The 15,314-nt window shown below is 49.6% G+C and overlaps 2 protein-coding genes across 2 annotated transcripts; both read right to left on the bottom strand.

Annotated features, from left to right (window-relative positions):
- Nucleotides 1-326: 326 nt before the first annotated feature.
- On the bottom strand, nucleotides 327-1,965 carry HOXC12 (homeobox C12). The gene is made up of 2 exons (XM_075737974.1): nucleotides 1,401-1,965; nucleotides 327-565 (listed from the first exon to the last, which is right to left on the bottom strand). The coding sequence occupies exons 1-2, from the start codon at nucleotides 1,963-1,965 to the stop codon at nucleotides 327-329; spliced, it is 804 nt and encodes a 267-aa protein (XP_075594089.1).
- Nucleotides 1,966-11,892: 9,927 nt separating this feature from the next.
- HOXC13 (homeobox C13) lies at nucleotides 11,893-15,106 on the bottom strand. Its single transcript, XM_075737718.1, has 2 exons — nucleotides 14,464-15,106; nucleotides 11,893-12,285 (listed from the first exon to the last, which is right to left on the bottom strand). Exons 1-2 carry the CDS (start codon nucleotides 15,104-15,106, stop codon nucleotides 12,029-12,031), a joined length of 900 nt encoding a protein of 299 aa, XP_075593833.1. The 3' UTR covers nucleotides 11,893-12,028.
- Between the last annotated feature and the right edge of the window lie 208 nt (nucleotides 15,107-15,314).

The raw sequence follows: 15,314 nt of genomic DNA, 5'->3' as shown, positions 1-15,314 counted from the left end.
AGCCCGCCGAGCATCTCTTGGAAGCCGTCTGTGCCCCCGCGGTTTCGACGGAGAAGATGCATTATTTTTATTTATTTTTTTTTTTTTCCTCGCTGTCGGGTTTCATATTTTAAGGGAAACTTGGTTATTTATTAATATTATTTCTTTATTCATTGATATCTGGGTAGGGAGGGGTGGGGGGGGTCGAGAGTGAGCAGGTAAAGTCCCGGGAGCTCGGGTGAACGCTAGAGAGTCTGTGGGGTTTTTTTTTCTGTTGTTGTTGTTGTTGCTTTTTTTTTTTTTTTTTTTTTTTTTTTTTAATACCCGACACGGACGCTTTTAAAACTTTAAAAGAAAGAAAGGGCTTGCTCTCTCAGGAGGAGTCTTTTCTTTTTCATACGTCGGTTCTGGAACCAGATCTTCACCTGCTGGTCGCTCAGGTTTAATCGGTCTGAGAGCTCCCTCCTTCTTTGGCGAGTAATGAATTCATTGACCATAAACTCCCCTTCCAGCTCTGCCAGCTGCAGTTTGGAATAGGGTTTTCGTTTTTTCCGGGACCGTGTGTGCATCGGGTACCAAGGAGCACCTGGCAAAGGGGGGAGCGAGAGTTGAGCACTTGGCAAGGAAAAAAAAAAAAAAAAAACAAAACCCTACCCCACCCCAACCCTCCTCTTAAAAAGGGGGCACCCCCAGCACCCCTTTCTGCACCTCGCTGGTGGCCCCGCTGTCCCCACTGTCCCCCACTGTTCTGGCGGTGGGTGCTTAGGGATGCTCCCAGCTGCCTCCCACGGGTGATGCGTGGGGCGGGCACAGGAGGCAGAGGAAGGGAAAGGTGGGGAGCGTTATAACCGGGGCACGGAGCAAAGGACGGGCAGGGAGCGGGTGACAAGCCTGGGGAACCCCTCCGGGAGGGGCTCCACTTCGCTTCGGCCCCGCTAACAGGGAGAAACCCCCACCCCAACGCCAACCTCGAAGGTCGGGTGGGGTGTGTTTAAGCATCCCCCCCCTTCTTCCCCCTTCCCTCGGGCAGACACACCTCTGCGATGTCCCCAAAAAGCTCCTGGACGCTCCGCCAGCCCTCCACGCCGGGCAGGGATGCGCAACCACCACCCTTCTCTGCGTCTCTTTCTCTCTTCCTTTTTTTTTTTTCTTTTTTTTTTTTTCTTTTTTTATGGGATATTTACATGTTTATAGCCTTTTCTTTTAAAAGAAGCACCACCTAATAAAACATTAGGGATTTCGGTGCTACCCCTAGTGGTCTCAGCACACATAGACACGCCGCTTCCCATCGCTGAGCCCATGAATTACACCACGAAGGAGCCCCAAGCCGGCAAGTTTCCAAGCAAACCCTCTCCCCAACCCCCAAAACGGCCAAATCCAGCCCCAAGACACCCCCCACCCACCCCTTTCCCGGGTCTTACCACCGTTGCCTAAAGTGCTGCCTTGGTTCAGGGGGGACACCAAACCCCCCGCTTCTCCGGTCGTGCCTTTATTCCCTTCATTGAGCAAGGAAGAGCTGGAGTCTGACTCCAAGGACTGGCAGGACGGAGGGTCGTGGGGTACCGCCTCGCTGGTCGGATAGTCATATTTGCTGAAATTGCCCCCCATGCCATTGGGGAGGCTGGATTCGAGGGGCAGCAAGGCACTGTCCCTGCCCCTCTCCTCCCTCTTGAGCCCGGTGCTTTCGGAGCAGGTTTCCCGGTAATAACATTTGCTTTCCTCCACCCGGGCGAGGTCGCAGGCTCTACCGAAGGAAGGGTTAATGGAGACGGGGCTGCTCAGGTAGGGTTGAGGGTACCCGTTGCAGGGTTCCGAGGATGCCCAGGGCAGGGAGCAGACGTTATCCCGTCGGGGATAAGAGAGGGAAGGCAAACCGGGCAGCTGCCCTCCGGAGGTACGGAAATTAGGGAAGTAGAAGGTGTCTCCCGTGTGGATGTTCACCAGAGGTCCCACAAAGCCGGGATTAAGGAGGTTGTGCTCGCCCATTTCCGCGGGCCTGACCGAAAGCTTCTACTTTATTGCTATCTGACATTAAACATAGTTAAACCGACGGCTCGGCCCCATTGGTCCGGGGGGGTCACGTGAGCCCCAAATTGCGCTGGGAGGGAGGGGGGGGACCCTCCCCTCCCCTGGCAGCCGAGACAAAACACAACAGCAAGTTCCGCCTTTTTACGCCTTTTCTTCCCCCCCCCCCCGGCCTTCTTCACCCCCCCCCATCATAAAAAATCATAAAAAAATCCTATAAAGTATTTTATTAAAAAAAAAAAAAAAGCAACGGCTCCCAGTGCTGGCTTGAGAAGCTCGAAGCGCCCTAAAATGTCATATTTAGCATCAAATAATCGATAGGAGAGGGTTTTGCCCCAAAACCGCTGCGCGCCCCTCCCTCGGCAACACTTCGGAGCCCTCCACCATCTGCAAAAGCGAGGCTGGTTCTCATTAATTAGCTCCTTTATTAACTAAAACAGTTCGAATTTACAATATCTCCCCAATAAATTACTATTAGATATTGTGTCATATAAAGTTTACGGGCTTTTTAAGGAGACGAATGATGGTGCCCGCAACAGGCTCATATTTACGCGCGGTGGGATGGGAGAGTTGGAGGCTATTTGCGACCTTTTCTACTCTTTTTTTTTTATGATTATTATTATCATTTTCTTTCCCCTCCTCTCGGACTTGGTGGCTTTGTCATGGGCTGGGGAAACGCAGCCTCTTCCCAGGCTCTTGCCACTCTCTCAAGAAGAGCTGGAAGATTTTTTTTTAACAATCCTCAATTGCTTTTATTAATGATCTGTGTCGAATAAAGCAGCCAGAAGAACACGACTATATATAGCCTTAATTTACCCGGTATATATTCCATATGCACCAAGGCGCGCACACGTATAGAATGAGTGTTGAAATTTTATTTTTTTTTTTTGCTTCGTTTCTGGGAAAGAATAACAATTCTAGTCCTCCCCCACATTTCTTTGGTCCCCACCCCTGGAAACAGAGGTACACACACACACACATACACACAGAGCTGGTTCCTCGCCACCTTATAGCAATATATTCTGCCCTCGTAACACTACAGAGCTCTTCTTCCCTCCCACCCATCGGCTTCTCCTGGTCATACTGAACAGAGCTGCTGCAAAGGAATACAAGGGATGAAAAAAAAAAAAGGGGGGGGGGGGGGAATCAATATTGGCTTCTTGCAGTGCAAAATAAATGCGTTGTGGGAAGGGGAAAAAAAAAAAAAAAGATACTGGAAAAGGTGCATTGTATGGAAACCCGGAACACGCAAAGACATTTGAGGGTGTTTTTAGATTATTGTCTTGGAGTGGTTTTTTTTCTTCACTCTCTCTTTTTTTTTTTTTCCTCCCCTTGCTCCTTCCCCCTCCTTTTTATTCTTTAAGAACCCAAAATGCCCACCCCGTTTGCTGGATTTTTGCATGGCTTTGCATTCCTCCCTGCCTTAAGCAACTCCCAAGCGCTCCCCTTGCCAGGTTGACTCTGCAAAGTACCGTAAATATTCCTGTAGAGGTAAAACCACTGCGCGGGGGCGGAGGCGCTCCGCGGAGGCTGAGCCGGGCGGGTGCAGCCGCACCTCCCCAACTGCTGCCTTTCCAGCCAGCAACCAACCTCCCTCTCCAATATTTTATATATTTCTCAAGGATGAAGTCTTTTTTTTTTTTTTTTTTCCCCTCGGCTGGCAAAACACGGGGGCTTCAGCTAACCCCCCTCCCAGCCCTGCAAAAAAAAAAAAAAAAAAAATCAGGTGCCAATAAAATAACTCATTTAGGTGCTTTTTCGTCTTCCATGGACAGCTCCCGAAGGTGGAAAACCTATTTTCCACATTTCCCATCCCTCTTTCTCCCTGGCACATCTATGGATATGCTACATACATACCTTGCAGAGATACGTGCATACCTTCCTACACGCTTTGCCTGCGAAGGAAGAAATACGACTACTAGAAATATTTTGCTAGAATGAAAGTTTAGCACTTTTTTTTTTTTTTTTTTTTTTTTTAAAAAACCTTGCCAAGGAATTTTTCTCCCTGCAGGTATAAGTGAAAAAGCTGCTTGCAATTTCTCCAAGAGTGTCTTCTCGCTGCAAGAAGAAGCGCTCTCAACGCTGGGCAAGCGTGGAGAGGAATAGTTTATATAAAAATGAGCACGTGATCGCCGGAGGTTGCCATCTGAATTGGCTTTGTTTGCTGGTTTTTTAAAGAAAACCCTTCCTCTACCTTGCTCTTTTCTGTGCAAAATTCTCCATATAAGACGTGCCCGGGTGTTGCACGGCTTTGTTTTCCACCGGACCTTGGGAAACTACAATTTTCCTCCAGAGGAGTCTCCGGGTATTTGGGGTTTCTCCTCTTTATTCAATTTGATTTTTTTTTTTTTTTAAATTTTTTTTGGCCGGGTGAAACAAAAAAATTAATACAATTTCACGTTTACCTCCAAGGAAATATTTGGGGAGGCAGCTGCAGGGCTGAGCTGCGGAGCAAGTGAACCACAAACTACGCGCTGGAGTCCTGCGTGGAGGGATAATGTCAGCGTGGGCATCACAGCAAGGGAGAGGGAGAAAAACACCCCCGGTTCCTTTATTTATTAGTGTGGTGGTTTGGTGTGGGGTTTTTTTTTTTGTTTAATTTTTTTTTAGAGCTGGGAAATGCTACAGCCGTGCTCAGAAATATATTAAGCGATGCACAGCGTGGAGAGTAACTCCCTGCTCTTGGTGGCCTTCAACAGGGCTCCCCAGCTCAGCGCTGCTCTTGCTGCAAGCAGACAGCAGGTCCATGGAAGAGGGAAAAAATAATAATAATAAAAAAAAAATCCTAAAGACTCTGGAGCAAAACTGCAGCGTTTCCCCGGGAATTCCATCCCCATTAAAAATGCATTTCCCAGTTCAGGTTGAGCGCTTGGGCTTTTCTAATGCTCAGCGCAGGCTGAGCGGTGCTTAAAAACGAAAGGCTGAGCCGAGTCCTCCTGCCTGGGGCACTGGCACTGCCGCCTTAGGCACTCTCCTTCGTGCACAACCCACCCCGAGCGCCGGCTCTCCAAAAATATACCCCGATTTCTACCTCAAATTGCCTTGAGCAACCCCCTTTCTTTTTTTTTTTTTTTTTTTTTTTTTTTCCCCCGGCGGTGTTTCTCCTCCTCCCCCCCCCCCCCCCCCAAAAAAAAGTTGCCCAGCCCAGCAAAAACAAAAATCTCTGAGTCTTTCCCCATTTGCAGGAATCCCAGTTTTCAGGTAGAGAGACCTTTTCGACGCCGATATTTAATAATCCTCGGGGAGGGTTTCTTCTTTTTTGCCCCCCACCTCTAGGAGTTACACAGGCAGCTTTCGGGAAATGCTGGTGGGAAGAAGCCGGGAGAAGATCCCTGCCCATGGGAGCAGGGAAAAAAAAAAACAGCCCCCGGAAAAAACCCAAACCCCAAACCCAACCAAAAAAAAAAAAAAAAAAAAATCAAAAAACCCCAACCCAACACTCACAAAAGAGAGAGAAAAAGACGCTGGAAGAGCAAGATTGCAACGTCTCAGTTCAAGGTCACTGTCTAGTGTAGTGAATAGGATCGACATCTTATGCTAATGACTGTCTCGATGAGCATCACTCACTGCACGGGGGAAACAACAACCCCAAGTTTGGGGTTGACTTTTCTGTGCTTTGCCCTTTTTCCCCCCCCCTCCCCTGTTTGGGGGATTTATCCCTGCGCTCCTCCCTTCCTCCTCTTCCCGTTTTGCACCATCGCAACCTCTCTCTACCAAGCGTGAGAAATAAAATTTCCCCTTCCCCTCCTCCCGCATTTCATCTTCCCCCTGCACAGCCCGGGGAACCCACTTGAAACAGGGTCTTTCTCCTCCACCCCTCTAGCCTGGTCTCTTAAAATAAAAATCATAACAATAAAGTCAATAAAAATGGCCCCAGCAAAATATTTACTTTTCAGATGGGAAGGACTTAGCCCCACTTTCAGTTTTCTCCCAGAAAAGACCATGAGATTTAACCCCCATAGGGCAAAAATAGTCTGCAACATATCTATTGCATCTTTCTGCCTGGAAAAGGGAAGGAAAAAAAAAAAAAAAAGCAAATTAAAAGATCTCCTTGTGCGTCTGCAGGTTGGAAAAACAGATCCCGTCATGGCTCAGCTTTTCTGCTCAACCGAATTTTACCCCAAACTGGTTGGGAGTTGTAAGGAGTTGCGGTGACTCTAACGAGAAGTTAGCTGCCAGGGTCAAAAAAGGAAGTATTGAGAATAAATATATAGATACATGACACGGGGAATAAAGTATAGACAGGCTTTGGAAAGCCCACAGAACTGTTAGTTGGGCTTAGCTATATATCACTGAAACCTCCCCCGGCTACTTTTTCTGATGTGGAAAATGCATGTCTATAGCCACCTTATAGATATATAAGTGTACAAGACACCTTATATATCTATCTATATAAGAAGGTAGTAAAATGGAATACGTAGGAGCTGGTTAAAAAAAAAAATAACATGGAAAAGTGGTAAATGGATGCGAATAAAAACGTCTACGACACTTCAGCTCATCCAATATACAAATCATCTGGGGCAGCTTTCAGTTTTAACCAAGGCAGGTCCCAGCCTCGGTGCAGGGAATAGTTAAATGCCTGGAATATCATTATATTTTCCCCCAGCTTTGCCAGCAGAGGATCTTCTCCTCCTATTAAATTAATGTAAACTGATGCCTGCATCCTTTGTAAGGCAAAGGTTTAGTCCCAACTTTAGGGAAGTTTGCTTTGTCCGCCAGCTCTGTTTTGGGTGAGAAGTGGCGTTTCGTACTGTAATTCCCTTGGAGGGCTGAAAACCCCCCAACAACTCTAACAACAAACCCGTTAATGGTCTAGAATTCACGACACTTGAGCAGATCGCAATTGGAGAGCTTGAAAAGCGCGATCTCACTTATTGAATGTTCCTTGTAAAGGAAGAGAAAGTGGTGGGGAGGAAAGGGAGTTTATTAAACCCACGGCTGGTCCAACTGTGGGCTGAACCAGCTGAGCTCCCTGCCAGGCAGCAGCTTCCCCCCGAAGTGGAGGCGACAAGAGACACGACATTTTGCTGGATATAATTCTTAAATACCCATAAACACGGGGCTTTCCCAAAAATGTGCTGAACCACGTAGGCAAGGCGATTTATAAGCGAGGAACCAGCAGTGCTGTAGGAGTTTGTGTGATGTGTGTACACACACCGTGTTGGCTGTCAGTGTCTTAAGAAATAATTTCTTGGCAAAGCCTTTAAAAGTCTCTTCTCTTTCGCTGCTAACAGGGGGAAAAAAAAAAATCGCCTTTTTTTTAAGACCAACAAATAGAAAGTTAACCGGCAAGAGTTATACTCACCTCTGCACTGAGCACAGGGTTGAGAGAGCAGAATTCCCCCTTCAGATTGGGAAGTTATTCTTTAAAAAAGGCATTGGGAAAAATAATTATGCAAATGTAAGCAAGCTAAAAGAAAAAAGAGGAAAAAAAGAAGAAAATGGCAGGGGAAAAAAAAAAAAAAAAAAAAAAAAGAAGGGCGAGGGAAATCCCTTGTCCGGGATTTTACCATAAAGGCTGCGGTTGGGAAGTTATTCAAAGTCCTCGATACAAAGGAAAGAAAAGGCTAAACTTGGGAAACTTCCTTTTCAGGGCTTTATTGTTGGCCATTAGCCCGCCTGTCTAGACTTCAAATAACACCTTGTTTATCTGTAAACAGGAGCGGGTGCTGCTTGGGGCTGGCTGGTGCCGAGAAGATCAAGGGTGAGGGTCCCCTCGCTTATTATCCCCGCAGCTCGTGATGTCAAGGTCAAACAACGCCTAGTCACGGTCAAGGGTAATACAGGAGTGACGTCACGGCCCGCTGACCTAATACCCAGCGAGCTACGGGCAGGGCGTTAATGGATAAATAAGCAAGGAAAAGAGAAGCAAGTGATTCCCAATGCCATTTCCCAACGGAGGTGTGAAGAAATAAGTGGGAAAAGGTAGAAATTAATTGGATTTGTGTTCCTGGTGGGGGGGGGGGGTGTCACGTCCGGGGGAGCTCGGCTTCCGCGGCTGCGGAACTTCAGCGGGGAAATAACGAGCTGTTCCGCGGGTTTTGCGTGTGCGTACACAATTTTTATTTTAATTTCTTCTCCTCCGGGCAAGTGCCTCCTCCAAAGCTCTTGGAAGAGGATGACCGCGGAAGTTGAGCTGTAGATTATATTTTGCCCTTCTTCTGGAAAAAAAACCCCCAACAACCAACCCAAATCAACCGTGTCTGGGATCGGCAGGAAGGATTTCTCTCAAAAATTAAGTGGGAATATTATTTTTATCCGATCAGCCCCGACATTTGGGTTTTTTTTCACCAAACCGCCGGGATTAAAGGAAGGACCAAGTGTCCGTGGATGTGTGCGGAGGGAAGGGGAAGGTTTGTCCATCCGGAGCTCCCGGGTTCCCTCTCTGCCCCTGAGGGTCCAATCCTGACCTCGCCCCTTCCAAACCCACATCGGGGACGGGGTGCCCATTCCCTCGGGTCTACATCCCTTCACACACACACCCCCCCCCCCCCCAAAATAATTCCAGCCGGCACCTCAGCATCGCCTGCCTGCATCCCGTGCGCCTTCCCGGCTCTCGGGCGGTGGTACAGCCCCCGAGGGGAGGATGGAGAGGGGTCGGGCGGCACAGAAAAAGAAGGATGTTTTCAAATATCATGGGAAAGGTGGGCACTGGTAGGAGAGCCCCTGGTTTCATGGGCTAGCCATTATCTGCCAACCGAGACCATCAACTACCCTTGGTGCCCTGAAGTGCAATGAATGAATTTCTTGTTTCTCCTTTGGTTTTGCGTTTGTTTTCTCCCCTCCCTCCCGCCCTCCCTGTTAATTCCTCCCACGCTGTTTGAAACAGAGACCGACACACAAACAGACACACGGACAGCCCAATCTCCTTCCAACAAAATTCAACCACAATTGACAAAAACTTCAACAACTGGAGACTCCCTGAATAACTTGGGCTCAATTACCCACACCCGTAAACAAAAAATAAAAGTATTTATCCATACCCCCTCACTCCCTCCAATAACCTTCGTCCAATAACCTCAGTTTCATCAACTTTTTTTTTTTTTTTTTTCCCCCAAAAAAATCCTGGTGAAATTCAGGTACAATGAGGAGGAATAAAGCCACAGCGAAGAACACACTCGCTGTCGGGATGTCGGATTTGGGCTTGCCTGGAGTTGTTCTCAGGCATTGCAGTGTCTGCACACACAGCAAGGTTTGTTTTGGTTTTTTTTTTTAAGAGCTTTTTTTTTTTTTTACACCCAAAACATATATTCTCGTGAGTCCCGTGGGTTGGGGTAGGTTTTACCAACAACTTAATCCAGCGATGGGTTTCTCCAGGTATTGCGGTATTTCCTAGCTAAGCGTCTTTTAAAAATAGTTAAAAGAAGAAGAATTAAAGCTCTGCCGGGGCTTCTCAACTACTGAAGTTCTCCAAAATCATTGCAGGAAACACCATCAGATCAACCCCGGGTTTCTCCGCTCATCAGCTTCGCACTCGGATAAATCAGGGACTGGGCAGGGAGGGGGGAGAAATCGGGGACCCCTTTTTTTTTCAGCACACCCCCCCCCCATCCACCCCACCCCCGAAGGGATGGGGAGCTGGCAGGAGAGGATCCAGCCCCCGGATCGCCCCATTCCCGGTATTAGACAAAGCAGCATCCCACCTTTCCGGAGATTTGGGAATCACTCCGGGAAGCATCCAAATCCATATGGGGCTTTCCCGGTATTCCTGGTAGTGGTATGGGATCCATAGGGTAAACTCTGTCATCGCACTGAACTCGCGGAGAGACGCTATACATACACACACCCTGAGTATCTATCTTTTAGACGCATTTATAAAGCTATACGTACAGCCATACGTACACACTGCTCCAGACCGTAAATGAGATCTACGCACCACTTCGTACGATAATATAGAGAGCTGCACTTGCATACGTATATATAAATTTATATATATAACACACCTATTATCTACCCACCATTTCATAAAATAATGTAGAGGGGTGCACTTGCATATATATATATATAAATTTATAGAGAGGGTATAGATACGTTGTTATATATGACAGACAGAGTTACACAGAGCGCCTTAACACCCAGACTTATATAAATTACATGCACACCATCAAGCCCCGTACGCATACATGTAACAGATATATAAAATATATATATACGCCGACGCCTAGATCATTAAAAAAAGAACGGAAATACACGGTTATATGCACATGCCATCATACACCTTCGTATAAATGTGTATATATATTATATATATACGCACTTATGCATATCAGCTTGAACACCTAGCGTTTTTCTGTGGACACCAACGCTAATCTTTTTTTTCATATAGCTTTCTATAGCTTGTGCCTGCTCTATCTGCCCCCTCACATAAATATATGCACACACTCAATGCAAATTTAACCCGCAATAACATTGTTTTAGGTCACATCCCTTTAAAAGCCTTTCCCCCCCCCCCCCCTTCCCCTCCCCTTTTGATCATTTAACGAGGTGATTAAATCCAGCAGATATTAAGGTAGATTGTAATCCGCCGATGGAAACAATTTCCTCTCTCGTATTTCTTTCCGAGCTGCCCTGGCCGGCTCGGGGCCGCGTAAGTTCCGCGGGCGCGGAGCCGGGAGGGCCGCGGCGGGGCGAGGGCAGGTTGGGAGATTTTTATCTGGGGCCGGAGCTGGAGTCAAACAGGTTTAGCGAAACGCGTCCTTTGGGAGGGAGATTGAAAGAGATTAGAAGCGTCTCCGGAAAAGTCATCGCGTTTTCACCCGGGGTAATTGCGGGGGGAAGAAAAGAAGGACAAAAAGAAATAATAATAATGAAAAAAAAAAAAATTAAAAAAAAAAAAAAGAGCGCTCAGTTGGTTCAATTTATTTTCTCCGCTTTTTACTCCCCCTGGGTACAACCCTCCTTGGGGACATGCCCTTGGCATCTTCCGGGGAGCCCCTTATTAAGCGGTTTCTGCCCAAATTTGCTGGATTTCCCGCCCCCCTTTTTTTTTTTCCCCCCATCCTTTCTCTGCGGAGGTTCCGCCCGGGCTGTATTTGCGGTGGTGGGGAGAGGAGAGGGCTGGAGGGAGGGATGGGAGAGGCACAGGGCTACAAAGAGGTGCACAAAGAGCCTCTCCTCAAGGCAAAACAACAACAACAAAAAAAAGAAATTTATTTTTAAGAAATGTCATCTGCAGTCGGTACATTTTATCTGGACACCACAATATTATATACATATACAAGACATTAAAAAAAAAAAAAAAAAGATGCTTTTACATATCCAAAGAACACTGTCGATAATTAGCCGGTTTAGAGAGGGAAAGAAACAAACCCCAAAGACAATATTGTGCATTTTCCATCTTGTCAGCGGAGAACAGACATTCCAGTTTTACGGCAGAGATATAGAAACCCTCATGAGAACATACCCAAAACAGTCTCGTGCAGCAACTCATTTCCATCTAGGACCTAAAATCAGTGGTTGGGATAGTTAAGCGATACCGAGCGATGGTTTTCTTCCCACAATAGCAGCCTTATTTCTTATTTTCGGTCCCTAGTGCCGAGAAAATACGAAGCTGATGCAACTTTGCCATAGGTTCTCCATACATTTCTACATCGGTGGGTGAAATGGCCCGAGATAGGAAAGACTGGCGAGGGGGGTCGGACTATACAGCGTTACAGGGCGACATTCAGAGTTCCTCTCTGCTTTAACGTAACTACACTCTTAGCTTATTATTATTTTCTTTTAAAAAATATACACGGTTTAACCTTATCGATGGATTTCTCAGAGCAAAACTGGGGTTTTCACAGTCAGAGCGGGACAGGGGGATAAATCAAAGATGCGGTCGGTGGATTTTTTTTTGGGGGGGGGGGGATGCGCGTGGGCATTTGTGAATGTCGATTTTTTTTTTATGTTTTTTTTTTTTTTCTTTTAAATAATGACTTGGAATCAGCAGAGTCCCGATGGTGTTATCATACAAACTACCAGATAAATATTTACGCTTTTTGCTTCCTTTTCCTTGCCCTTCCTCCTCCAAAGTCATCCTCTGTCAGGTGGCGTGGAGATGCGCTGTCTTGGATTTGCTCACCACTTTCTTCTCCTTGACCCTCCGGTTCTGGAACCAGATAGTCACTTGGCGCTCGGACAGGTTGGTGGTGGCCGAAATCCTCCTCCTTTTCTCTTTGGTGATGAATTTGCTGGCCGCGTACTCCTTTTCCAACTCCTTCAGCTGGATTTTGGTGTAAGGGACCCGTTTTTTTCGTCCCCTCCGATAGGTGCTGACTTCGGGTTGTAAGGGGACCACGTCTGGATTTATTAAAAAAAAAAAAAATAATTAAAAAAAAATCAACACAAACAACGTAAGGAAGAGAGGAAGAGGGGGGTGTGCACGTCGGGGAGAGAAAGAAAGGGGGGAAAAAGGAGAATAGAGTGGAGGAATGAGAGCGAAGGGAAGGAGGGAGAAAGAGAGAGGGAAAAAAAAGACAAGGCCGGCAGAAAACGCATCCAGCGAGGGGAATAATAGTAGTAATAACACAATATTCCTAATTCCCTTGGTGAAAGCCTGTTTTTCTTGGCGACACTGCCCACGCTGATAAACAAGGAGCATCGAGTCAACCCGCACGCTAATGTACGTGGCTAATCAAAGGCACCTTCCAAACGGGTAGATTTTGGACAATATCTGCAGCTTCTCTCCTATTTATTTCTCTCTCCCTCCCCCTTATTTTTTCCTCCCCCAGCAGCAAATCTTCTCGGGGATCCCCGCAGATGCGGACCCCCGAGCCCGGTGCAGAGACAAGTGCATCCCCCGCACCCCAGCCCCTCCCGCCGGCTTGGTGCAGCCCAGAAAGCCCCTGGGTGACGTGGGTGGGGGGGAACCCAGCAAGAATAACATCTGCCCCCCCCAGAATAACATCTGCCCCCTCCCCGCTGTGGCTTTTGCGTGGGGTGAGGAGGGGGAGATGCTCTGTGCTCTGCAAAGGGGGTGTTGGGAGCGGGTTCAGCAGGGATGTGGGGAGCATCTTCACCCCCTCTACTGGGGGGGGGACGACCTGAGGTTCCCCCAAACTTTCGGGCAGCCCCAGCCCCCTGCTAGGGGGGTGGTGGTGGTGATGGGGGGGGGGGGTGACCTTTGCTCCTCGCCGCAAAGGTGTGACCCAGCTGGCTGGAGCAGGAAGATGGAGGCGAGTTCTCCTCGGCAGGCAGCGCAGCCCCAATTATGGCTGACAGGAGTTAATTGGGGAGCCCCTGGGGGAGATTTGGGGGCGACCGGTTGTTTGAAGGAGGGGGATTGGGGTGCTGAGGGTGCCGCAAAGGCCAGTGGTGGGGGTCAGGAATCTCCTTCAGGGGGGTTCACCAGAGCCACGGGCACTGGGGAGGGAAAGCAGCGGGGGCGGTAGCTCCCCAAAATACAGCTTGAATGCGAGGAACCCCCCCAAGAACCCCCCCCCCCCATCATGCAGCCAACAACGCATCGCCAATCCCCCCCCCCCCAAAAAAAAAAAGCTCCCGAGAAAGCCCATTCCTCCGACTCTCTTTGTCCCGAAGAAGGACAACACATACACCGATGTGCCCCCCCCCGCTCCCCCCGAGGACTAACGCCCCGTCCCTTCTCTCCACCCAAGATGCTGTAGGGTTCCCCCCGCCCCATTTATTGTCGTTATTTCCCCCTCACATCCCCCCCCCCCCCCGGCTCCTGCGTCCTTCCCCACCCAATGCTGGGACTGGGGGGGGGGGTGGTGGAAGGAGGCTGGGGAGAGGTACCGGGAGGCAGCACCTACCATCACCTTCCTCCCCCCCCCAACGCCGCTGCCGTCGGGGCACGGAGCCGGCCGGGCCCGGTGGGACCAGAAGGGGAAGGGAACGAGGGATTTGCTGGGCTAAAAGATGCTCCAGGGAGGGGTTTTGCCTTCCCGGCTGTCAGTCGGGCAGGAGAAGCCCCCCCCCCCCCCTCTGCCTCCCTCCTTCTCCTCCAAACAGATTCATTTGTCACTTGACACCTATTCCTATAATTGTGTGTAATTGTGATATGATTTACTGTCCCGGCTCCCGACACTTCTCATTCGACTGAACCACTAGAGAAAGGGTTTATTTTATTCCCCCCTTTTTAAGCTTTCTGCATTTAGGGAAAATGAAGAGAAAAGCACCGAGAGACGCTTTTTAGGTGAGGCAACGAGAGGGAGGAGAGAAGAAAGGGAAGAATTCAACGGCAAAGTTACTTTCCAAGCAAGCTCACGGCGTGTATTTTGATTCAGAAATGATTGCTTCACCTTCTTTCCCATACATGTTCATACACATTGCCTTGCACGGGAGGCATTCCAGAGCCATTTCTTTCCCTTTAATTACATATACAGGCATACACGTATCTATCCGCATATGTGTGTATATATATATGCACACTCATCCGCACACACGCACATCCCCACCTCCGGTGGGAGCTGGCGGTCGGGAAGGAGGCGAGCACGCCGGTTCCCGGGAGCAGCCTACCTGGGAAAGGTGATTTCCAGAGGTGTGCAGACTGCGATTGCTCTTTGGAGCAGTACACTTGCCCGTCCCAGCCATTAGAAAGAGCCCAGTGTTGGTAACCTTCCATGGGAAGCAAAGCGTCGTGTCTCGGTTCCGGGTGACCACCGAGCCCCGGTACCACCGACACGTCCAAATAGCCAGGGACCGCCTGGTAGGAGCTGGGAAAACCGGGATAAAAGGCGAATTCTTTGGCCCTCGACGGCAGCTCCTCGCCGGGAAGGGGCCCGCCGGCCTCGGGGTACTTCTCCCCGGGGTGATAGGCGCAGGGTTTCTGCTGCAAGTTGACTCCGTGGGAGTGGGACAACCTGCAGCCGTAGTAGCCCCCACCGAAGGGGTAACCGTAGCCCAGCGCCGCGCTGGAAGCCGCCCCCGACGGGCACTGCCGAGGGGGCTCGGCGGCCGCCAGCTCAGCGTACGCGGTTCCCTGCGGCGGCGGCGGCGGCGGTGGGGGAGGTGGGGCGGTGGGAACGGCGAGTCCCGCGTGGGGCAGCATCTCCCGGCAGTGCCCCAACCCCTCCATTCGGTTCTTCTCCCGCGGGGCGTCCTCGCAGCGGCAGGCGAGGCCGTCGGGCCAACGCGGGGGGAGCCCGAGCGGTGCCGTCATGTCATGCCGCGCTGCTCCCGCCGCCGCCGCCTCTTCCTCCGCCGCCTCTTCCTCCTCTTCTTCCTCCTCCTCCTCCTCCTCCTCGGCCGCCGCCGCCGTCGGGGGAAGCTCCGCGCCGCGCCCCGCCGCCCCGCGACCCCCCCAACATATCGGCGCCGCGTGCGCATGCGCCACCGCCGCGCCGCCGCCGCTCCATTAAGAAATCCGC

Source organism: Balearica regulorum, chromosome 29 (assembly GCF_011004875.1).
Source record: "Balearica regulorum gibbericeps isolate bBalReg1 chromosome 29, bBalReg1.pri, whole genome shotgun sequence".
In the NCBI taxonomy this organism is placed as follows: Eukaryota; Metazoa; Chordata; class Aves; order Gruiformes; family Gruidae; genus Balearica; species Balearica regulorum.
The sequence above is the reverse complement of the archived record's forward strand: the minus strand, read 5'-3'. Positions and strand labels throughout refer to the sequence as shown.